Here is a 25,969-nt window from a genome sequence, read left to right as displayed (position 1 = left end):
ACAACCCACATTTAGCAACACAAAAATGATCTAAACTCCTACCTTAAATCTTGGTGGTTTTAAAAGGCAGGGAGGAGAGAGGAGAGCCTGTGTTTCTATAGCGTTAGACATTTGTAAAGCACTTCACATTCATCTCCCACTGCCCCTCCCCCACCCAACCCCCATTAAAATATACGCTTGTATCCTTGGTATTTAGCGCAGCTCCTGGCACACCAGAAGAGCTTAATAAATGCTTAATTTATTAATTATTATTATTTTAATTATTAAATAATTATATATATTATATTATTATAATTAACAAATGACTGCTCTGTATTTCCAGTACTCAACACAATGCCTGGCACATACACAGAGCTTAATAAATGCTTATCAACTTGACAACCATCATGGTAGGTGGCTTCTACAGGGCTTATTATCCTCACTTGACAGATGACTCAAGGAATGTGCTTGCCCAGAGTCAAGTAAATGTCAACAGTAGGGTTCAAACCCAGGTTTTCCTGACTCCAGTTCTTTACCCAACGAACTTTGGAACATGAAAAGAACTAGAAAAGGTTAAGCTTCCCCTGCCTCCAAAAAAAAAAAAAAAAAAAAGTGAGGTGAAAATCAGATTTCCTAAGACTACAGAATCTCTCATTTAAAAGAAAAAGTGGAATGGGATGGGGGAAAGAAGAACATTTTAAAAAGAAGGGAAGGGGGATTTCTGCATTGCCTGGGACATTGGCTTAACTTTAAAATATATGATCTCATGTCATAGGAGGTGTTATTTGGGGATGGCCAACCTGGTGATGAGCCCTTCCAAACAACTAAATCCATACTATATTTTGTCAGATTCTCTCCTCATTAAAGTCCTTCCAGCAAAGGCTGGGTGACCATTTGTCAGGTATGTGGTGGACTGGATACTTTAGAAGGGGGTGGGCTCCATAGCCACTGATTCAGCTCCAAGGATTTCGTGATTTTGAGATGATATGTCAGCATTTGCCTTTGAGAAGCAAGTCACTGCTGGAGGGCTTTAAAAGAAGCTGACATTCAATTTCATGTAAGTGCAATGTACAATAATAGTTACGGTAGGAATGAAATTGAATTGAAACCTTACTACTGAGTTAGTAGTGGAAAAAACCCAAGTGAAAAACCCCGAGCACACAAATGTGTGCCTAAGGGGTTAAAAGGAGAGGAGAGAGGGGGAGGGAGGGAGAGAGAGACAGAGAGAGACAGAGACACAGACAGAGAGAGACAGAGAGAGACAGAAAGAGAGGCAGAGAGACAGAGAGAGAGAGAGAGACAGAGACACAGAGAGACACAGAGAGACACAGAGAGACACAGAGAGACAGACAGAGAGACAGACAGAGAGAGACAAACAGACAGAGAGAGGGAGAGAGAGACAGAGACAGAGAGAGAGGGAGAGAGATAGAGACAGAGAGAGAGAGACTCAGAGAGAGAGAAAGAGAGAGACACAGAGAGACAGACAGAGAGACAAACAGACAGAGAGGGAGAGAGAGACAGAGAGAGAGACTCAGAGAGAGACACACAGACAGAGAGACAGACAGACAGACAGAGGGAGGGAAAGAGAGACAGAGAGAGACAGAGAGACAGAGACAGAGAGAGACAGAGAGACAGAGAGAGAGAGACAGAGAGATAGAGAGAGACAGAGGGAGAGAGGGAGAGAGAGAGAGATCACACCTTTTGGGTCTTGCATCAATTAATGTTTCAGAAAGGAACTGATGACAGAAATAGCGGTGAGCGGTAAGAGTCAAGGAGCTAAGAATACAGCCCAGGGTGTTTAAACAACCCACAAGAAGATGAAATACAGAAAACGAAGATGAAAACATTGGGCGTCAGCCAAGAAGACTGCTAAGGGAGGGCTGTTTCAGGAGAGTAGGCAATTTTTCTGCATGAGTATCAGAAAGCCTTCAGAATGACAATCTTCTACCCGCTTCCCCATATCAAACAGATCTCTTGCTGAGCATATTGTGGGATATGAAAAGTCAAGTCCTGAGTTTTAGTATTTAATTTTGCTTATTATTATAAAATTATTGTTTTTATTATTTTTAGCCTGAACTATTTGTATGGAAAAGGGGAGGGGATAACTCCCAGTGTGGAAATTCCCTTCACTTATTCAGACCTGGCAGATCACTAACTTACTCTTTTAGAGAATCCCTAGTTGTGTGATCTTGGGTAAGTTCCAGAGAGGTTAACCTCCCTGACCCCTCAGTTTCTTTATCTGGCGATAGTCATCTAACTTCCTACCTCGCTTCCCCTGTTGTGAGAATCTGTTGAGATAAAATCCATGAAACTGCAAATGACATAGCACTATGTAATTATTAGGTGTCAGACTTAGTCTCTCTTGCCTCCAAGACCAGCATACTCTCTCCCTATGGCTTTGATGATGACCGTCCTCTTACTAATTAAGGTGGTGCAGAGGGATAGACCATTAGGCCTGGAGACAGGAAAACCTGAGTTCAAATCCAGCCTCAGGCACTTAATAACTATGTGTCCCTGGGAAGTCACTTAATCTTGGTTTCCTCCATGTCCTCATCTGTAAAATCAGCTGGAGAAGAAATGGCAAACTACTACATTATGTTTGTCAAGAAAAGTCCAAATGGGGTCATTCATGAAGTCAAACATGATCGAACAATAGTTTAAGTTCACCTTGTTAGACTGAATTAAAACTTTGGAAGATATCATGAATAAGACGTTTGATGGATTAGGCCAAAAATGTGGTAGGGAAAAATAGAACACAATTAATTTAAAATGAAAAGATCAAAATTGTTCTGATAATGTGCCAAACGTGGTGGCCTTTTCCTTCGGACAATTCTGATTCTGTTTGTTGATGAAGAAGAGGGAAACACTGAAACCAATTTAGTCCAAACCACCTCCACTCCAACCTTTGATCTGAGTGTTCCCTTGATTAAGAACCAATGAAAACAAGAGCACCATGGACAAAAATCCTTGTTTCCCAAGCCGTTTGATCAGAAAGGTTTCGAGCTCTTGAATGTTCAAAAGTCTTCTATGATTCTACGTTGCCTCTAAGGCCAGGGGGTCATGCATCATCTTGTTCTGGGCCCATTCTCAGAATAATGGTTTTAAATAACTGAAGGAAACATTCTATTTCAAGAAGAGATTAGTAAAAAGCAACAGTAATTTTCTTCCTCAGATTTAGAGTAATGAGAACGTGTATGTGCATGTGTGTGGGCACGTGTGCAATACCTTCTTTCGGAGTCCAAGTCCTCAGTAATTTGCTCCAGTCACTCCATCTTCCTTTGACAGAATGTAGCTTAGAGGAAATCTGAAATTCATACTCTGTAAATGGTTTCAGGTTGTACAGATCGTATTTTCCTCCAGAATTAGTGACATGAACCTTGAAATACAATACAAACAAAAAGTTTTGTATTGTTCGCCCAAGAACGATGAAGCCCAATGGCCTTTGAAGCTACCTCCCATTTCTGATGCTATGAGAAGAAATCACAGTCAGTCAGTCTGGGTTTCTGACCTCTTTGTTCTGAGTTAGCATTTGCATGATCATTCATTAAGCACCAACTATGTCAATTACTGAACATTTATTAAGTCCCTACTGCATAGGTGCCAGGGACATGAGTACAAAGAGTGGAACAATCTCTGCTTGAGAAGCTTTACACGATGTGCAGAGTACTCTAGTGATCCCTGGAGGATGAACAGATTTAAATTACTATGCCTGCCCACACCAAGGTTAAGACCTAGTGGAGATATATGACAACACATATAACTGTCACATAATATATGATGGTACAAGTGCTATGCGGAATACAACTAAGGCATCTATCTAGGTCAGCGCAGTAGATAGAGATCCAGATCTGAATTCAAATACAGCCATAGACACTTACTAGTGACCTTGGACAGCCACTTAACCTCTCTCTGCCTCAGTTTCTTCATCTGTAAAATGGGGATAATAATAGCCCTTGCCTCTCAGGGCTGTTGTGAGAATCAAATGAGATGATAATTGCAAAGTGCTTTGCAAACCTTAAAACATTATATAAATTCTAGTTATCACCATCACCACTATCACCATCATCACCACCACCACTAAGGGGGTCAGGAAAGAGTCTCCCAGAGGAGGTAGTATGTTGGTAGGAGATCTTCTAGGCATGGGGAATCATGTAAATAAAGCTATTGATTCAGAAAAAAGGTCTTGTCCATGACTTGAATGCAGATCAGTGGTTCTTGTGATTCAAGTGGAGTAGGTCTGAAGAGGAGTGATGTGAGAAAAGTGGAAACAGAAAGTCAACTTCAAGCTGCTGCCTACAAGTCTTCAACTCCATTTCAGACACTCCTGACCCTCTCTTGCCTTTTTTCTTGTGTCTGCATCTTTAACTCATCCTTTTCTTTCCTCTTCTCTTCACTGATCAGATTCCAGACACTTTCAACCCCTGACACGTCAACCCTTCACTGTCTCAGCAAGATCGGGTCAAAGGAGGCTTTCCAAATATCCAGGTTCAGATCTCAATGCTGGCCCTTAACTGGTTGAGTGACCTTCAGCATGTCTCTGCTTCCTCAGCAAAGGATTGTAAGAGAGGTGTGGAAGGAATGCATTCTAGGCAGAGGGGCAAGCTAGTGGCAAGGCACAGAACGCAGTGGATGAGGAAAGGAAGAAGGTCTGGTTACCAAGACGACAGAGGTAATATAATGGTCTAAGGGTAGTTGAATCCAGATTGGGCAGGGCTTTCGCTGCCTAACAATGGAGTCTGTATTTGACTCTAAGGGTATTAGTAGGGAACCACAGCTGTTTGTTGAGTAAGGCAGGGTGTGTGTTCGTCCTTTGTTGCCGAAGAACACCATGCCATCACAGAAATGATGACATGACTTGCACTTGACTTTGTTTTGAGTGAGGGAGGGCTGTGCAGGTCACCAGCCTCACTTCTCCTCCTGAGCCATCTGAATCCAGTGACTAGATATTCATCAGGATGACTGGAGATGACCCAGGATGAGGTAGTTGGGGTTAAGTGACTTGCCCAAGGTCCCACAGCTAGTGCGTGTCAAGTGTCTGATGTGACATTTGAACTCAGCTCCTCCCGACTCCTGCACTGGTGCTCTCTCCATTGCACCACTTAGCTGTCCCTGTTGAGTAAGGCAGTGAAATGATCAAAGGTATGTTTAGTAAACTCATACATTTCCATGCCACCTGAGAGAATATAGGCTTCTGAAGGATAAGGAATGTTTCATCCTTTGTCCATGTGCCATGAACAATGCTTGGGGATATAGTAGGTACTTAATAAGAGCCTGACAAATTGAACTGAATTGCCAATTCTATTTCCTTAAAGAAAAAGCTGAGGCTTGTGCGGAAGCAACAACTTTCATTTGTTTTCAGAGATATAAACCATTAATTGATTCACTTTGATGAGCCCTCAGAAAAACATAATAACTTGGGGTAAACAGTGTAAGTCATTTTGATTCAACAAGCACTTATTAAGCTCCTACCATGTGCCAGGTCCTGGGCTAAATGCTTTACAAATATTATCTCTTTTGATATAGGAGTGGATAGAGTGCAGGGCTTGGAGTTTGGAATTAGAAAGATCTGAGTTCAAATTCTGCCTCTGACACTTACTAGCTAGGCAAGTCCTTTAGCTTTCTGGGTCTCAGTTTCTTCACCTGTAAAATGAGGATCATAAAAGCATCTCTTGTCCAAGGGTTGTTGTAAGGATAAAATGAGACCATATATGTAAAGTCACCTTGCACACCTTAAAAGAGCTATATAAATACTGCTATTATTATTACCTTTGTTACACGTGAATGATTATTTTGGTCATTAGGGATGTAAAAACAAAAAGAACTATTGATATCATTGATCGAAGTCTATGACATTTACTAAAAGACAGAACCACACAGGACTTTCAGGAATGACTCAAACGTGTATCCTTTAGTTCAAATCATCTCAGCGCCCCTAATTTTCAGATAGAAAGAGATGAATAAAAATGAGAAAGACTGAGGTCATCATATTGAAAATATCTGATGAAATCTCTTTCCCACCACAGATATTACACACTTAAAGGAAAGGTGAGGCCCTTCTCCTTCTCACCACTATGGAATGATTACCGTTCTCCAGGTGCTCCCACGGACTGGCCGGAATTGGAGGCGATTCAGCACCACTGGCCCTTGGTCCTGCCATTGCAAGGTACAGAAGTTGGCCAACAAATTGGGAAAGTCAGCTCTGATGTCACTTGGAGGAAGAGGCTTCACTAGTAACCCAAGCAGAAAAGGGAATTAGCCAGCAGTTCTAGACATCACCACCGGGGGTATTCGAGGGGTCACCAGCACTATGGACCTTGCTTCCCATGAGCACTTCATTTGGTGAAGTCTCGTTTGTGGTGAAAGAGAAGAAGATGCGAGTTGTTACATGGATTTCCCTTCCTATAACCCACTCCGGACTTTTTCCAATTAGACAATGACTACCATCAATCTTGGTGATGATTTTATTTAATTCATTAATTTCGCTGCTTCAGCAGATACTTGGATTTTCAGAAGTCTGGGTTCAAGTCCTCCTTTGGACCAAATGGAAGTCTGAACCTACTTAAGGCATTGAAATTCTGTCTAGATTCTCTAAGACTCAGTTTTTTTAAAAAAAGGCTAATCTTCATAGGCAGAGGGATTTCCACACTGAAAGTTCCCTATACAGATGGAATCATTGGTGTGGACTTTTTTTTTTAATTTAAAGGCATTAATTCAATGACATACAGACTATGTGAGGGAAATGACCTGCTAGGCTAGAAAGAACACAGAAGCGGCAAAAGAGGAAGAGGAAGAAAGAGGGGATGGTGCCATAGAACAATGAACACAGGACATTTGGTAGGGGAGGGACTAGAAATAGAAAGAAGAGCAGGAGAAAAAAGGAAGTTTAGAGGTGGTGGTAGATATAAAGGGTGGGATGGGCAGGGAGTCACCAAGGAATATGAGCAGGTGACACTAGAACGATTTCCTGAAATCCAATTTATTCTGCACATATCCTCAGGTGCTAAATATAATAGCCACCTCTCATGCCCCAAGATCCAGGCATTTTATCAATCTAATCCAACAAATATTTAGCAGACCGTGAAGCCCTTGAAGGCACAGATTATTTTGGTTCTTTTTTTATAGAACTAAAGCCTGGTCCAGTGTCTAGTACAAAGTGGATGCTGAATAAAAGCTTCTTGAGTTGAATTGATAACATCTACTAGGAAGTAATTACTGGTCATACAGGGGTGAAAACCAAACTGTACCCATCCTCAAGGAGCTGACACATGCCTGGGTGGAGACCACAATCATTAAGTATGGACTTAATGGTTCTATAGAGAATATTAGGGAGTTGGGGGGTCAGCGAGGCTTCCTGTGAGCATTTTGCATGAATGGAGCGCTGCACAGAGTCTGGGGTTCCAAGAGGTGAATCAGGAAGCCTTCCAGGTACAAGGGAGACAGTCTAAACAAAGCAATCCATCAAGATATATGTTACCATATTGAGCTCCTACTATGTGCAAGGCACAGTGCTTGGTGCAAAGGTAGATGAAATAGCACAAAGCCAGCCTTACCCCTCAAGAAGCTTCCCCATCTCTTGGGGCACTTTTCCAGGAGCCACAGGGGAAAACAGCTGAGAACTACAGGTGGCAAATGCGGAGCATCAAGTGAGCCACAAAGATGGAGGACAAAAGACACCCACCTATGTCCATGAAGGAGAACACCAACGGGAGTGAAGAAGAATTCCCCAGGCTGTTCAAAGCAACAACTTTGGCTGTGTAATTGACTTCAGGAGAAGCTGGGCTCAGGCTTAGTCCAAGATCCAAATCATCATGATATGGAGCACATTGTTTTTCCAAGGTTAAATTGTTTGGCCCTGTCAGCCTACGAAGAAGAAATGCGTTAGTGTCCATAAGATGTAGGACCACAAGGCAAGAACTGGGAAAACTGGTTTCTAATCCTTTCTTAGACACTTCCTAGCTAGGTGATCTCATGTGGCTCAGTTTTCCTCATCTGTAAAATTAGAGGATTGGCTAGGTGATCTCTGAATTCTCTTCCAATTTTACTACCACTACCACCACCACCACTACTACAACTAATATCACTGCTACCACCACCACTACTGCTGCTGCTACTACTACCACAAGTACCATTCCTACCACTCCTATTTCTATAACTTACACTTCCATGGCACTTAGAGGTCACAGGATCCTAGAGGCCTAGAGCTGGAAAGACTTCATGGGCAATCTAGTCTAATCTCCACCTCTTACAAATGAGGAAATTGAGACTGTGGAGTCTGACTTGTCATATGACAAATTGAAAGAGCCCTCAAATGCCACCTCCTCATTTTACAGAAGAGGAAACTGAGGCAACAGAGGTTAAGTCACATGTTTGGGGTCTTATACGTAGGAAGTATCAGAGACAGGATTTAGATTAGTGTCTTTCTGGATTAAAGCCCAGACCTTTAAGTTTTCAAATCATTTTCTTCAAAATGACAATACTTCACAGGTTTAGTTTTACTACCCCATTTTACAGAGGAGAAAACTGAGACTCAGAGAGCTTAAGGGGATAAACAAGATAATTTGGAATCAAAAAGAACCTTTGAGATCATGCAATTCAATTCCCTCATTTTATAGATGAAGGAACTGAGGTTCAGATAGTTGAAATGCTTCATCTGGAGGCAGTTAAATGGAGTCAGGATCTGAGTTCCAGTTCTGCCTCAGATACTTATTATAACTGTGGGACCCTGGGCAAATCACTTCACCTCTGCCTTAGTTTACTTATCTGTGAAAATGGAAATAATAATAGCATTACCTTAGGTCTGTACCCCAAAGATATCCAAAAAAAAGGGAAAAGGACCTATTAGTACAAAAATATTCACAGCAGCTCTTTTTGTGATAGACAAGAATTATAAATCAAGGGGATGCCCATCCACTGGGGGATGACTAAACAAGCTATGGTATAGGATTGTAATGGAATATTATTTGTGTTGTTAGAAATGACAAGCAGAATGATTTCAGAAAAACCTGGAAAGATGTCCATGAACTGATGCAAAATGAAATGAGGAAAACATTATACACAGTAACAGCAACGTTGGTCAACAAAGACGTGCTAAGGACTTAGTTATTCGCAGCAATCTAATGATCCAAGATAATCCCAAAGGAAGAATGATGAAAAATGCTATTTGTCTCCAGAGAAAGGACGGATATTGATTGAATACAGATTGAAGCAGGCTATTTTTCTCTTTTTTTCTTTTGAATCTACTTGTACAAAATGACTAATATGAAAATGTTTTACATAATTACACACTTATAAACTATGTCTGATTGCTTACTTTTAAGGGAGGGGGAGGGGAAGGAAGGATGGAGATACGGAATTTGGAACTCAAAACTTTAAATGAAACTGTTTTTTAAAAAACTGAGAAAAACAGTAGCATCTACCCCTGAGGATCAAATCAGCCAATGGGAACACAACAGAACAGACAAGAGAGCTCTGAACAAAGGATCTTCTCAGCCATCCCTGCTCCAGACAAACTTCCAGACTCGTTCTGTTGCCAGGACCTATTCTGAACTTGTACAGCAAGCATTTTCAGAGGCTTCCAAATCTGATGACAATTTGGGAGTTTTCAAACTCTACCAATATACGATCCTGAAAAGGGTCCTCTTCACCTACAAGGCTGTGGGCCCTCCCATCTCCCAGGGTGGTTTTGACATCCCTGTTCTCACTTGAGGAAATGTTTAAAGCAGTGACTAGACTCCACAGAACACGTGTGGCTTCTCATCCTAGGGACAGAGCCCTCAACAATAACATTTATTCACTTTGACTGAGATGTGACAGATAACCTGGGTTCAAATCCTCCCTCTGTCACTTATCACTTTGGGACAGAGGAAGTCATTTTAACTTCTCCGTATCTTAGTTTTCCTATTTGGTAACTGGGAATATCATACACCTGTTTATTTAACAAGGTTCTTGGGAAGAAGGTTACAAAAGTATTTGTTATTGAAACAATGAGTTTTGTTTTTTAAATAAAGCTAGTTAAAAGTATATTAGAAGGACAGGTGTTCATATTCTTCTGTAAGATCTGTCTGTGAATAAGGTGTATATAAATGTATTCAGGTGGGGAGGGGGGAGACCTACTACTGCCACTGCTTCAGTTCCTTACGAGGAGAGAGAAGCCTGGGCTATACTCAGGAGTGGGTCAGTACCCAAGCCAGGAGCAACATTTCAATCAGAAGCGAATTAGTTGGAGAGCTGAGGATTCAGAACCTGAAGAAATTGAAGCCATCAGAGAAGAGCTGGCTCTGACTGGGAAAATTGCAGAGAGAAAGAGGAGAGCAATAGTGAAGACCACCCAGAGGCTTGGCTCCAGCTCCATGATGCTGAGATCGTGCATCGAGAATGCTTTGAAGGCATCCAGAAGTGGGAAAAACCCTGCAGCCCTTCTGAGAGTTTGAGAGAAAAGCTTCAGATCCAAGTGGTTTTATTAAGCATGTTGGAAACCTCTAGAAAAAGGAAAGACAGAGCCATGCTTTTACTTCTGCTGCTGGTACATGGAGGAGGCTGAGCTCAGCGGCGGAGATTCCCTGCTAGTTCTATATCTAGGATTCCATGAACTAGATTAAAAGCGAGAGGGGGCGGGGAGCGAGGGGGAGAGGGGGAGAGGGGAAGACGGGGAATTTTGTCTCCCTTTCCACCTGGGAGGAGTTGGATTAAAGGTGTCTGGTCTGAGACTCAGGAAGAGATTCTTTCTAAGGAGGGGTCTTCAATGAAAGAACAAAAGAGAGCGACTTTTCATTGTGTTTAGAGGCAGCACAGTGCCAGGGATCGAGCACTAGAAGGCAGGAGACCCAGGTTTGAGTCCCAGCCCTGTCCCACATCATCGTGGAATCTTAGCAGTTGTAGGAGGATTAATAGATAACTAGGAGTGACTCTCAGAAAGCATTCAGCCTCCTCCTTTTACGCTGGAGGAAATTGAGAGCCGAAGAGGTAAAGGGAGTTCGATGAGGTCCCCAGGCAGTAAGCATCGGTGGCAGGATCTTGGGACTCCAGGATCGGTGTTCTTTCCACCATTCCTTAATTGTTTGTCCCTCGTTTTTGAAGAAAATTAGTGACATCATGGGTGATGTCTTGACTTGCTTGGGAACTGGATTTAAGTAAGGCAGCATTCTGTAGGGACTCCCTAAAGCCCCACTGGCTCAGGCATGAAGAGAATTGGTCTCAGGGAGCCCTGGTAGGGGGCTGCATCACTCACTGCAAGGTGTGCACGGTGTACAGGTGAGTGTCTCTTCCTTTATCCCAGGTGCAGATCACATTTCCGTGCTCTCCAAGCTGGCTGCAGGAGAGGTTTTGGGGCTGCTCTGGAGTGACTTTACCAAAAAACAAGGCAAAGAAAAAATGGAGGGTCAGTAAGTACGACATCTGAGTCTTACCAAAATGGTGTTGTACACCATGATAACACAAAAATTAATAACCAACATTTGTATAGCGCTTACCGTACGGTGCCAGGTATGGGGCTAAGAACTTTCCAATCACTATCTCATCTCACCCTTTCAAATCCCTCCTCGACATTATCCAGTTAATATTCAATCATGTGCAATTATTGGGAGCTTAGAGGCCAGACACACGGCATCCTTGATATTTAGTGAGGGAGCTGTCTCTAGGCCAATGAAGGCCAGCATCTACTCTGTGACCTGTGGTCAGAGGAGCCTGAATCTCGATGGAAAGGCCTCAGGTGTCATTGAGTCCAATGTGCTCATTTTACAGATGGGAAACGCCTTGAGCTGAACTTAATTGGAGGTAAAAATTCCCAGAAAAGGCAGCTATGAGGGGGAGCGTCCCAGGCTCCAGCACAGCCTGGGCAAACGTGGAAAGTAGACTATTTGCTGCGAAGATGGTGAGATGAAAGAGAAACCCACACCTATCTGTTATCTCCCTGGATGGCCGAGTGCCCCTCGTGCCCACTCTCACTCTGGGGGCATAAACATGCGTGTGAATTATTGTTACTTAGTTCCTATCCTGACGCTAAGAAAACAGGGAAAGCAGCCAGGTGCTTGCTAACCCTCTGCAGGTGCTTCCTTCCTCATGGCAAGGACAGGTTTGATGGGCACGAAGTCACAACCTGCAACAAATATGCTCTTCAAAACCCTAAGCTATGGGATACAAGCTGTGAATGCCTTTCCCCTCTCTAGCAGGGCACAGTAGTGACCGCCAGCCCACAGGAGATTTATAGGAGTGTAAACTTAGGCCTGGAAAGGACTTTTGGAGTCATCTATTATGACAACCACCTCCCCCACTCCCCTTGTAAAGATGAAGGCACTAAGGTCTGAGAAAGTGAAATAACTTGCCTAAAGTTTCACAGTCACGACTCAGGGGTCTCCTGTCACAGACACAGTATTCTTTCTCCATTCTCTGTCTCGAGGACTAAGTCATCTCATGGATAGCCTCATTACTCTATACTTTCTTAGCTTTGGGTCTGAGAATTTTTTTTTATGTCTTTCAGTATAATGGGTGACCTTTGTAATCCTCTGTATTTTGTCTCGTGCATATTGAGAAAGAATTTTCTGAGAAAGGAACCACAGGCTTCCACCAGACAGCCAGAGGGGTCTGAGGCTTGAAAGAAAGCAAAGAATCCTTAGTTCAGTGGGCAGAAATAGAACCCATGTGTAGGGCAGTCCATCTGAGTAGGAAGATCCTTATTCCAAAAGGAGAGAGCAGTTTGAGTAAATGAGGCACCAGGTACAAAATTATCCTGAAAAGCTCTAAGGTCTAAGACCTCTTCTATGGTTACTTAATGTCCTAATGGTCTTTGGGCCAATGATCCTCCATGGAACCCAGAATGAGCAAGGGTCCCTTGGTTATTACAGTTTGAACAGTCACAGGAAGGAGGGGAGAAGTGACTTGCAGACGACTGAACCTGAGAGCTCTGCCTGGTGTCAGGGTTACTCAGACTTGTGGTGAGAACACTCAGAACCCTACCTGGGCTTCAAACACCCACGGAACACTCCATTTTACTGATGATGTCACGGCCAGGAGTCATTCAGAAAGAAGAGCTTACATGCTCCCCCACCAAGGGAGGGCGTCAGTGGAGTTAAGCTCCCTTGTCAGTCAAACCTTTATTAAGTGCTCCTACTAGGCAGGAACTGTGCTAAGTGCTGGGGATACTAATATAGGCACACACAAAAAAAATAGTCTACCCTCAAGGAGCTCATGGTCTAACGGGAAACAACATGTAAACAAATATATACCAGCAAGCTACAGACAGACTGATTTGGAAATAAATACACATAAAAATAAAAGAGGAAAAACACTGGAATGAAGAGGGATTGGAAAAGGCTTCCTGTAGGAGATGGGATTTGAGACTTAAAGGATGCCAAGAGTTAGAATTGAGAAGGGAGGGTGTTCCAGGTCTGAGGGGCAGACAGAAAGAATGCCCAGAGCTGAGAGATGGAGGGTCTCGTTACTGAAACAGCCAGAAGGTCGGGGTCACTGGATCAAAGACTATGTGGTGGGGAGTAGAGTGTAAGAAGATGGGAAAGGGAGGAGGGATTAGATTATGGAAGACTTTGAATGCCCAACAGGAGTTTGTATTTGATCCTGGAGGTGATAGGAAGTCACTGGAATTTATTGAATAAGAGAGGGACATGATCAGAACTGTGCTTTAGGAAAATCCCTGTGGTGGTTGAATGGAAGATGGATTGAAGTGGGGAGAGATTGAGGCAGGAGTTCTCAACAGGTATCTGTTACTGTGACTTTTCCTGAAACAGCTGTCCTGGTTCAGAGTAATAGCCTATTACTTGGGTGTTTGAGATAGATAGACAGACAGATAGACATACACACAAACACACCTAAGTCATTTGTCTCTACAGTTACCTCTCCCAACAGGAACCCATGACTTGCCCCAGTGAGCCAGCCCACATGAGGTCCATCATGGTAAACACTAACGGAGTATAGGAGATGATTGCATGGATACAGACAAGTATGTAGGTAAGAACCCCTGCCTTCCTTTAAGACAGATAAAAAATAGCTTTTTTGTGGTGGCAAAGAATTGAAGTTAAGGAAGTGCCTATCAAAAAGGGAATGCCTGGACACATTATGGTATATAAACATTGTACCATAAATGATGAAGGGCATGGTTCGGAGGAACCCGGGAAGACTTGGATGAACTGATGCAGAGGGAAGGGAGCAGAACCAGGAGAACCTTTTATTAAAACAATAGCAGCTTGGAAAAGCTGAGTAACTTTTTGAAAGACTTAATAACTCTGATCAGGCAATGACCAGTAACATCAGAGTTCTGGTGATGAAGCATGATTCCTGATGGAGAGGTAGAATATGATGAATAAGCCATATGTATCTGGACACAGGCAACATGGAATGTGTTTTGGCTGGCTATGTAAAATTATTATAAAGGTTTGGTCTCCTTTTTTTCCTTTCTCAAGAGGAAGAAAAAATAAATGCTTGTTGTTAGGGAAAGAATCTTAAAAAAAAAAAAAAAAAGGAGAAGAAGAAGAAAGGAAAAGGGTCAGTTAGGTCCTGCAGTAGATAGAATGTCTGCCCTGGATGCAGAAGGAGTCAAGTTCAAATCAAACCTCAGACACTTAGTAGCTATGTGACTCTGGGAGAACAAAAAAAAAAAAAAAAGAAAAAGAAAAAAAATTAAGAGCAAGGGAGAGAGAAGAGGAAGAGAAAGCTCCAGTTTCTTTTTCGGAAGATGGCCTTTTCCAGCCCCCTCAGTGACTGCCACCATCCTTTCCATCTGTTCTCTCTTTTGTCCCTATTTCTGTACATCTTCTCTTCTCCATTAGAACTGAAGCTCTGGGGGCAGGGATGGTTTTTGCCCTTTTATTTTATTTATTTGTGTATCCTCAGCTCTTAGCACAGTTTCTGGAAAATGATAAGTGCTTAATAAATGCTTGTGATCAATTTTCCACTGGCAGCCAACCTCAATTATCTGGGAATGCTTCAATGACTGCTTGGGGGGCAGAGTAGGGACCAGGAAGAAGACTGGGATTCTAGGGAGGGGAGGGGCAATGTGGCTTCATAGGTGGGTAAATGGCCTCGGAGTCAGGCAAACTGGGCCAAGGCGCTGCCTTCAACACTACTGGCCACCGAACCCTGAGAAGGGTCTCAGTTCACCCCAATGACTCTCAGAAGTTGCAATGGAGCTAACGATTTGCACCATCAATGGAATTTCCTCCCTAAGAGTTCCTGACTCCAATAAAATTGGGTTCTATACCTCCTGTCCTGCCTCCAAAGCAGCAGAAGACCTGACAGCAAAGACATATAATGGTCATCATGGCAGACCAAAGAGGCTCATCTGATCTCAGATTTAGAGGTGGAAGAGACCAGAGCGGTTACATTGTACCATTCCTAATTTTACAGTGACAACTTGACCCAGCCTGTCAATGAGCATCTACAAAGGGCTTGATGTGCTAGGTGCTAGGGACATGAAGCCTCTACATGTACCAATCAGACCTCTAAGGCTGCAGGACCAGAGGTCAATTGTCCTGGCTACCCTCACATCCCCAAGACTTCCCAGATCAAGACACCCCCTTTCCCTAGTCACGTTTCCCTGTATGTATTGGCTTTCTCTTTGAAGGGGATTCTTAACCTGGGCTCTAAGAATGTTTTCCCATGTGCATATATCTATGTACATATGCCAGACTTGACATTCTAGCATTCCCAATGTTGGGATGCACAGAAAACAGTTGTTTGGCTATTTCAATCTTTATTATCTATATCTGTTTATATTTCTATATCTATGATCATATGTGACAGGTTTGTGATTCTAGCTTTCCCAGTACTGGGATACATGAAAAATGCAGTTATCTACTATTTCAATTTTACGCCAAAAGCCTGTGAAAGCATTAGGATGCAAAAAGTCTGCCTACCGCCAACAGAGACATCAGCCCCACACACTTGACTCTCCGTGAGGCCGCCACACGAGACCTTGCACACAAACACAGTTGTTCCGAGGTGGAGATTGGAGACTTGAATGCTGAGCGAGTGGCTCTTCAGGGAGCTAACCCGAATGCGATTTTGGTAGAAGGTTAACTTTTGGAAATCAGAAGTGCGTGAACAGCCTTCTTTCGGCTTCAAAGAGCATGAAACATTGACCGTGGATCCAAACAAAATCGTCCGAGCGGGACTCACAGTTACGACTCCCTTCTTGCAAACTTCTGCAATGAAAAGCACATGGTGATGCTCAAGGAAGCTTTCAGGGGCTGGCTTTTTGGAAAATGGTAGATGTGGTCATTTACCAAGCCTGGTGACATCATTCTAGCAAAATCCTAGAAGCACCTTGAGGTGTCACTCCCAGTTTATGCTGGTTTCTCAATGAGACACAATGAAGATATGTACAAGCAACGGGAATCAGGTTAAATTAATAGAGCCCTTGAAAACACTGACCCCAATAAACAGTGACTTCAACAGAAAAACATGGTAACAATTCCATTTTATAGCCCTTTTAATCTACCACAATAGGTGATTTATTTTTTGCAATATTTCCTAACTACTCTGCCCATCTAGAACTACAGACATCATCATCCCCAGTTTCCAGGCAAGAAAGCAGATCAAGAGAAAGAAGCAGCAGCGCTTAGTGGTAAAAAAAACTGGTTCCAAAGAGTCAGAAGACCTGGGTTCTAAACCTGCTTCTGTCTCTTAGTACTGTGCAGCTTTAGGAAAGTCATTTAATTTTTGTAAGACTAAATTTCTTCATCTGTAAAAGGAAATTAGAGTAGAGACCACTCCAGGACTCTTCCAGCTCAAAAGCTATAATCCCACAACTTGCCTAGGGATATCCTTGTAGTGTAAGAAGCAGGCAGGATTTAAGCCCAGATCTTCTTGACACCAAGGCTAGCACTCTACTTGAACATAACTCTCATGTTCCCCACACTCGATTCTCTAGAATAAGCAGCCCTGATCCTTCAGCTGATCTGACTCTCAAGCCTCTTCACAGTCTTGGTCACCCTCACTCTCAAGCTGATCAATGTCCATTGCACAACATGGTGGCTAGAACTGAATATGCCTTTCCAGATATGCTCTGACCAGGGCAGGACATGGGACTCTCACGTCCATGGTCCTAGGGAGGAGAGATGCCTCTCTTTGTGCAGTTTCATATTGTATCACCTTTTTTTTTTTTTTGGCTTCCATACCCCTATTGCTGACTCATAAAGAACTTATAGTCTCCTTGAAAGCCCCAAAATTTTTTTTTCCAGACAAACTGATGAATAACCATACTACTCTCTTGCACTGCTTTTAAATCCAACTATAAGACTATATTAATCTCTCATGTTTCATTTCTTTAGCTCTGAATCAATGTTCTATCCTGGTGGTCTCCAAAGTGTGGAGAGGAGGGTAGCAGGTACCCTGGGAGGGCCCTGGCATAACCTCAAGGGAAACATGGCTTGCTGTTGAGGGTTACCTGATCAACCAGAGGGCAGGAGATGGGTCTTCTCCCACTGTTCCCAAGGATAGTCAATCCTGAGGCTCATTTTCAATACAATCATGCTTGCACTTCATTCATTATAACCCACCATCCTTCTACTCCACCTTATCCTGACTGCGGCAAAAGCTCCCAACCTTCCTCCTTTTCATCAGTCCCCAGGGGCAGTTATAACCTAACCCTGATCTGGACGCTCACAGAAGCAGCAAATCCTCCAATCTCCCCAGCATACCAACAGAAAAAAATTGCTGATAGGGGTATGTGATCAAAAAAAGTAAGGTGCCCACTACCCTAACCTGTCAACACCTTTGTAGCCTGCCATCCAACATCTTAGAGATTCTTTCCAGTTTTGTGTCATCAGCAAATGTCATCAAACCTTTTATTTAAGACATTGATGTCAAGTTCAGTTGTGCCCAACTCTGTGATCCCATTTGGGGTTTTCTTGACAAAGACACTCTCCAGCTCATTTTACAGGTGAAAAAACTGAGGCAAACAGGGTTAAATGACTTGCTCAGGTCACATAAATGGTGTGGTCTGAAGCTGGATTTGAACTCAAAGCCTTCTGGCTCCAGAACCGGTCCTCTATCCACTGTGCCACCTAGCTGCCCCTAAGACATTAACAAACAATGTTAAACAGTACTGAACTAAAGACAGATCCTCTGAGGCACTCTACTGGAGACTCCTATTCAAGATGACATGGAACATTCATGACCACTCTTTGACCCGGGCACTCACACATTTTCAAATCCACCTAACTCTGCTATGGTCTAACCCCATTTTCCATCTTACTCACAAGATGACGCTTTGTCAAACACTTTGCTACAATCTAGGGAAACTATTATTCATGGCATTCTCTTGGTGTTGTTTGCCAAATGGTTGAAAAGAGAGGATTATAAATTTATATTTATAATCATAATTTCAGATTCCACATTTTGAGATTCTGTGTAAAGCTTCCACTGGAGAGATTTATTGTTTAAGTTTTATAAGGTTTCTTTGATCTATGCCAGTGATTTCAGACTACATAAACAGGAAGAAATATAAAAGTTAATCAATAAGTGAGTATTGAAAATCCATTATCTGTAGGAATCTTCTCTGTGTTCAAGGAAGAGAATTAAGTGAAGACTAGAGGTTATCATTTTCTTCAATTTGATTATCAGTCAATAAGCTGGTATCATCTGCCTTCTACTAATAAGGGTTGTTCTTGGTAATGCCAATCAATGGACAAAATGAACTGTCTCTGCCCTCAAAGAGCTTCGATTCCATGGGGACCAATATGTAAACGAATACAAACTCTGTGCAAAGAATGAGGACCTAGGATTTCACTGGCAAATGGTCATCTCAGGTAAGGAAACTTCCTCTTCCAAAGCAGGGAGGCACCTCTTCTATTCTTAGAAAGTCATCTAGAATATCAACAGTGAAATGACTTGCCCAGGGTCACACCACCAATATGGGTCAGAGGTTGGGCTAGAATACAAGTCTGTGAGGTTCTGAGCCCAGCTCTCTTTATCAAATACACAGTCTATTTCTCATAAACAAAAAATAATTGAGGGGACAAGTCAACCCATATTTAAGCACCTACTATGGGCCAGGCACCATGCTTAGTGCTGGGGATACAAAGAAAGGCAACAGACAGTGCCTGGTCTCAAGGAGCCCACAGTCTGCTATGATACACAACATGCATACAGCTGGGTACAAACTAGATGCAGCCTGTTCCAGTAGGGTAAGTTAGTCTTATTGGCCTAAAATGGCACTAAGACTTTTGGGACAGCCCATATGCACACAGGTAAACTGGAGATCATCGATGGAGGGAAGGCACTATCATTAAGGCGTCTTGGAGAGGGCATCTTCTAATAGGTGGGATTTTAGCCAGAAGGAAGGCAGCAGATGGTCACGAGGAAGGAATTCCAGGTATGGGGGACAATCTCTGAAAACAGAGAATTGGGAAGTGGAACATCTTGTTTGAGGAGCAGCCAGGGCTGATGTCCCTGGATTGCTGAGAATGTGTGTGTGTGTGGGGGGGGGGGTCGGGAGGGGGGGGACAGGCAGGAATAAGAATTAAGAGTCTGGAAAGGGCTTTAAAAGCCTGAGCATTCTGTACTGGATCCTGGAGGCCATAGGGAGTCACTGGAGTTTATTGAGTAGAGGGTGACATCATCTGACTTCTTTCTGTTCTAGGAAAAGTACTTTGGTGGTTGAATGGAGGATGGAATGGGGGGAGGGGGGGGTGTACAGGGAGACTTAGGGCAGCAGACCCATTAACAGCCCTTGCTTAGTCAAGGTTGAGCTGAAGGGTCTGCATGGGAGGGTGGCAAAGTCAGAGGAAAGAAGGGGGCAAATGCAAGAGACCTCACAATAAAATCAATGGGCCAGGTCAACAAATTGGATATGGGGTGGGGGAAAAAGAGGGCAATGGAAAAAAAGTATTTCTTATTTCTACATTTATTAAACCATTACACTGCCTGTCCTGATGGGTAAAACAAAGTATTTCTCATTTTTATATTATTAAACCATTATACTGCCTGTCCTAATGGGTTAGAGAGCCTACCAGCTTGCTCAGAACCAAGGAGATCCCTCATGATAAGCAAAGCACCCGGCATTATTTCCTCAGCATAGCTGAATGCATTCAATGACAAACCATCAGTTATCCTCATTCATAGTAAGAACATGATTTTATTGGTAAGAATACTTTTCCCCCTCTTCGCCCTCCCCCCCGCCCCCGCACTTTGGTAGCCATTCCTCAGGAGGTGTTCTGGCCAAAATATTATTATCCCCAGATGGCCAACTCTCTAGAGATCAGTAACTTCTCCCCAAACTCCAGACCCCAAAGTCAGGTCGTCTGACAACAGGTACAGTCTGTCTTTGGACCCAGGTTTTCCAGCTTGGGAAGATAGGTCAGAGCCTTCAAGAATTGGGGTTTCGTTCATACAGAGATGGAGAAGCATCAATGCAGGATCACACCTTCCTGGGAAGGACTAGCTAGTCCAACTTCTCTGGATTCCTTCAAGATCCAGCTCCATTCCCACTCCTCCCCAAGAGACTACCTTCCATTCATAGATAAGATATATGCATTTATTTGCATATTGTCTCTCCTTAGCTTAGGATGTAAGATTCTTGAGGGCAGGATTGTTTGCCTTTCTTTGTATCCCTGGCACATAGCAAGTATTTATTACTAACTCGAAATTACTGTGAGAAATGAATATTTCCCTTTTATTTAATAACTAATTATATTAGGACCAAGATTTCCCCCTTTTTCTACTTCCTCATCCAGAAGTCCACCAGAATGGGAAATCTCAAAGATTTACCCAGGCCAAGATCTAATCAGATGGTAAAAGAAATTCTGACTTTGGGTTAATGGGTGTATTTCCCCTCATTGTGTTTGCTTAGACCTGTCTGGCAAGTGTGGATTCTCACTTTTGTCATATGGATGATAGGGAAATTGATGTCTCTTTGACCAAGATTTGGGTAATCCAATTCATGTAACCCCAAGACCTCACTGTCATATAGCCTAGTCTCTCACTGGAATATTCATTAATTGTTAGCCAGAGTTGATCTCCACCCTTCAGGAACTCTGCTCTTCCACGGACTTATAAACTTGAGCTCACCACTATAACAAGTCTTTGGTCTAAGAGAGACTGCCAGATGACCATCTTTTTACTAACAAACGTGCTAGCCTTATTAATAAAATGATTAAATGACCCAGAAACAATGTCTCCCAGAATCATCACATTACATATGGCTTTAAGGTTTGCAAAATACATACATATATATATGTATATACACACACATATACATGTGTATATATAAATACATATTATACATATATTATGTTATACTACACATGTAATAGATGATAGACATAACAAAATATAACACACATCTCCCTGGATCCTCAGAACAACCCTGTGAGGAAGGGGCTGTTATCCCCATTTCACAGATATGACCATTGGGGCTGAAAGGGTGAAGTGATTGGCTCAGGGTTATGTAGCTCATAAGTGTCTGAAGCTGATTTGAATTTGACCTCAAGTTCAGAACTTATGCTCCTGTTAACGATGGACAAGTATTTGAAGGCTTATAACATGAAAGAGTAATTAACCTTATTGTGCTCGACCCTAGAAGACCAACTAAAAGCAGAGGATGGGAGGTGAGATCAGAATGAAACTGAGGGAAAGGACTGCCTGGGAAGGTGTGAGGTATGGTATAGAAAGGGGCTCTCAGTCAGGTATAGGATGGACCTTGTGGTTCCTTCCAACAACTCAGCTTCTGTGACTCAGTTATTACAAAATGCAGCCCTTAAGAATTCCTCATCTTGAGTGGTGTCCCTCTTGTTGGGCACTTTATCACTTTAGTAAAAAGTAGGACTGTAGCACAACAGAATTAATAAGGCACTTGTCATACACAACCACAGACAGAGATATAATAAAATGAATCCATTTAGATGACTAGAGAGAGATTGAATGCAAAGGAGCAAGAAAAATGAACACTCCTAAGAAACATTTAATCGGTAAATCATAACAGAGCAAAAGGTCTCTGTTTATTTTTACATAATATCCTTACCTATTTCTGCTTTCATTAACAGCCATGTGATGAATAAAATGAGGGTCACTGAGTAAACTCCAGCTGCATATGCCATGAAAGGTACACTGTTCTCTGAAGGTGATCCCGGGTTCTAAAAATCAACAAACTACATTTAGGTCTTTAGATAAATAAACATCTGTATATAATTTTTAAAAGATAAATAGCTGCATTTTAGGCAGATCACCTAAATCCAGCAACTTAAGATAATTTCCAACAGTTAAAAAGCCATTTTTTCACTCACCAAATTGTTGGATATTTTTAAAAAACTAGATTGTGCCTTAGAAGAGAGAATTGTAAAATCTGAGACACTTCAGTGACTATGGAACCCAATCTCAAATTTGTAAAAGGGCTCCCTCCATAGCATACAAGAGGAGGGGTCATCCAGCCTTTGCTTGAAGACTTCCAAGGGCAGGGAACTCATCCCTCCTGAGATGGAGCTCAGAGAAAAAGTGACGAAAGATTTCCGAATTTAGAGAATACAGAATGTGAGACCTAGAAAAGACCTTAGAACCTCAGAGAGCACAGGATGCTCCAACCTTTAAATATATATTATCAGATCAAGAAGATGTCCTAGAACATAGACTGTTGTATAAGGGACTTCTGAAGGCAGCATGTTAGAACAGATTAAAAGACCCAAAAACATAAACTGGGGGAGCTAGATAGGACTCTAGAATACCAGAAGTACAACATAGAATGTTTGCTCCAGAAGAAGCCTTAGAACGCAGAACACTAGAGTTGGAAAAGGCCTTAAAATGCCATCTGAGCAACAGAGAGGATGTTGGAACGTGGACTGTAATAGCAGGTAAATGCCTTTAGAAATCAGAATGAAAAACTGGCAGGGAAGTTAGAACATAGGACATGAGAACAAAGGCAGGTGACTGGCTCTGATGGGTTCTTCCATTCTCCCAAACACTTGGCACAACAATGGCTCTCTAGTCCCCAGTTATCTGTGTGCACTTATCATCTCTCCTGCGAAGCAGAGAGACTATCTTGTTCATTATCCTACCACCTCCCATCACCCTCCCTTGACTGAGGGCAGCAAAGTTCCAGTCACCAGCAGGTTTACAATTCCATAGGTAGAGACTGACTCATTTATTGGTAAAATGCAGTCTAAATGGAAGATTACAACAACAAAACATTCAGGACACGTCAAAACTCATAGAAATGGCAATCCCTTTGGAAAATCCAAGGAAGGGACAACTACAGGAAACAAAACCATGAAAGCTTTTAGGAAGAACATTCCTAGGTCTACAGATTTAAAGTTGGAAGGGACCTTGGCAATCAAGTCCAACTCCCGAAGATCTTACAGGTAGGGAAACTGAGGACCAGAGAGGTCAAGTGACGTGTCATAGAGTTGCAGCTGGAAGGGACCTGGGAGGCTATCCAATCTTCACTTTATTGGAAACCAAGACTCAGAGATAGGAAGTGAAGAGTAATCATTAATGCTAGGATTTGAACCCCAGGTCTCTGACTTCAAGTTTAGACCATGTCCCACTGTCCTATGCCAAGAAAAGTGAGTTCACTTGCTCACATTCAAAGAGATCAAGAAGCAGCAGCAGAGATGGAATTCCAACCTAGTTCCTTTGACTCCAAATCTAATGGGCAGAAAAAGAAAACAGGATAATTCTCCTATGGACAGCATTCTGAGGTCAGAGCTAGCAACAGAATTCCAGGATCACAGAAGTTCAAGCTGCATGGCACCTAGGAGATAAGTCCCCTCACTTCATGGATGAAAAAGGAATCGCCGGAAAAAAAAAGTGGCCTAATCATCACTGGTTCTGAGCGGTCTTGAGGGTTCCCCCCAGTACTGGCCTGGACCACTAGCCCATTTGCAGATAGGTTCACCCTCACGGGCCATAAAATAGAATCATTTCACTCTAGAAAGTGATCTTAAATGCAATTTTAAAGTTGCCAATTATCTCCAGGCGCTCCCCAAATCCTCCTCTCGAAAAAAGTTAAGAAACATGTATATTTTCTACCTTATGCAGAATTTAAAAAAAAATTATGGTTTCTAATTTAATTATTTTAGATTAGAAGTAGAAATAGTAAAATCTGATCAGGACAGGAGAGATACCGGGCTGCTCTCAAACTATCAACTGACATCTTGAAAAAGATTTCCTAATCATTAATAATAAAGAAATGCAAATCAAAACAAGTCTGAGAGACACTTTTGTCTGGTCAAATTGGCCAAGACAGAAAAATGCATATTGACAAGGAGAAGGGAAAGCAGATGTGCTCGTCATGCACTGCTAGGCTCAACCCCTTTGGAAAGCAATAGGGAATGACATAACCAGTGGTACGTGCTGGACAATGTTGATTTGTCCTGGTTTGACCAGACCAAGGCACACCTCACAGTTGTTTTGAGTTCTATTTTGGATTATTAACAAATGAGAAACTTTTTCAAGTTGTTACTATAGTTTCTATTTCTCACTTGAAGGAGTTGAGTGACCTGTCCAAGGTCAAACAGCCTGTATATGTTACAGGCAAGACTGAAACCCAGGTCTTTTCAACTGTATGATGAACCTTCTACCCATCGGGCCATGCCCTTTCCTAATGTCTCTAATGCAAAAAGACAAGACTTGAATGAATGAAAAATGCTTTAAGGCATTAAATAAATTTCAGTTATGATTAGGTAACGTTTTACTTCTAAGCTTTTTGGCCAAGATTAAGGGAAGCCATGGCCTTGCTGATGCTATGTTCTATCGAAAGATGTGTGTAGTGTGTGTGTATCTATGCATGTGTGCATGTATATGTATAGATAAATGTACATATACACAAACATATCTATACGAACAAATACATTTATATATTTCATATGTTTATCAATACATTTATAAGTATGTCATATTCTGTACAAACACATGCATATACATACACATACGTTATATAACCATATGTTTTATCTCTATCAACATATTCATAAATTGAACGTAATTTATATAAATATGATTGGGTTTCAGTTTTATTTATATTTCTGACTTGGGAGATATTAAATTTCAAATAATGAAGCTTTAATGTCACCATAGAGGTGGAAAGACTGATACAGCAATTACATTTATAGAGGGTTTTAAAGTTTGCAAATTGCTTTACATGTGTTAACACATTTGGTCTACAAAGCGTGCAGTATAAATAACTCACATTTTATAGTGCTTTATGGTTCAGGGTAATAGACCTTAAATTTAAAGTAGAAAGGACCCCCAGAGGTCATGTAAATCCAACCCGCTCCTTTTATGACAAAGAAACTAGGTACTAGGAAGCTGCCACTTGTCCCTGGTTGCCTGAGATCCTACCTGTAGTAAATAATTTATGAAACAGTTTCCTCCCCACAGCCTGTGAGGTAGGTAGGGCACAGATCCATGCCCCCATTTTACAGATGGGGTCACCAACCCCAAGCCATCTACCCAATGGGATCGCCGATGTCACTAGTGTTGATACAAATGAGCTCTCCTCTCCCAGGCCTGAATTTTGCCCTCTACCCTCCTCCTAGGCCAACTTTAAAATCCACTTCCCAAAGATTCTGGCCTCAGCAGAAAATGAAGAAAGGGTTAGCAGAGAAATGAGGTTTCACTTTACTTGTCTCTTAACACCGTCTTGTGCCATTACCAACTTACAGCTTCCTCCTAAGACGTTCAGAGCACTTTAGGACTTCGAGTAAATGGGGCATTTTCCAATAAAGTGAAACTTCCCAAGAGCTGAAAACATCCTTCATGCAACTGGCCTTAAAGAGACAACACCAAAACTGTACGGTAACTGTAGAGCTGGGTCCGAGGTTCAAAGGGAAGGCAGAACTGTGACTCATTGCTCCAACTCAGACACTTTCCAGGCTGGGGCTTCCTGGCTCTGCTAAGAAGGCACCTCTGCCTTCTGAATCTCTGAAGCAGGTTCGAGGGGCCTTCCTGAAAAGTCCCTCTCTTGTGCAGCTGGAAGCATGTGAAACACTGCTTATCCCAGGATCTTCTGGTTCTTAATAGATTCACGTTGTTCTCTACTCTGATGTGA

General features: G+C 42.3%; 1 protein-coding gene across 2 annotated transcripts in view; it reads right to left on the bottom strand.

Annotated features, from left to right (window-relative positions):
- IL12RB2 (interleukin 12 receptor subunit beta 2) overlaps positions 1 to 25,969 on the bottom strand; it is a 75,697-nt gene that overhangs the window by 39,742 nt on the left and 9,986 nt on the right. For both annotated transcript variants that reach the window (XM_072649771.1, XM_072649772.1), the window contains exons 2-7: positions 21,950 to 22,061; positions 15,843 to 16,130; positions 11,207 to 11,321; positions 7,658 to 7,839; positions 6,064 to 6,206; positions 3,205 to 3,355 (exon numbers count right to left, since the gene is read on the bottom strand). In XM_072649771.1, the coding sequence (XP_072505872.1) occupies positions 3,205 to 3,355; positions 6,064 to 6,206; positions 7,658 to 7,839; positions 11,207 to 11,321; positions 15,843 to 16,130; positions 21,950 to 22,025 (955 nt within the window). In that variant the 5' untranslated portion in view covers positions 22,026 to 22,061. The remainder of the gene's footprint in view (positions 1 to 3,204; positions 3,356 to 6,063; positions 6,207 to 7,657; positions 7,840 to 11,206; positions 11,322 to 15,842; positions 16,131 to 21,949; positions 22,062 to 25,969) is intronic.

Source organism: Notamacropus eugenii, chromosome 2 (genome assembly GCF_028372415.1).
Source record: "Notamacropus eugenii isolate mMacEug1 chromosome 2, mMacEug1.pri_v2, whole genome shotgun sequence".
NCBI lineage: Eukaryota > Metazoa > Chordata > Mammalia > Diprotodontia > Macropodidae > Notamacropus > Notamacropus eugenii.
Note: the sequence above shows the minus strand (reverse complement) of the source record. Positions and strands in the feature narration are given on the sequence as shown.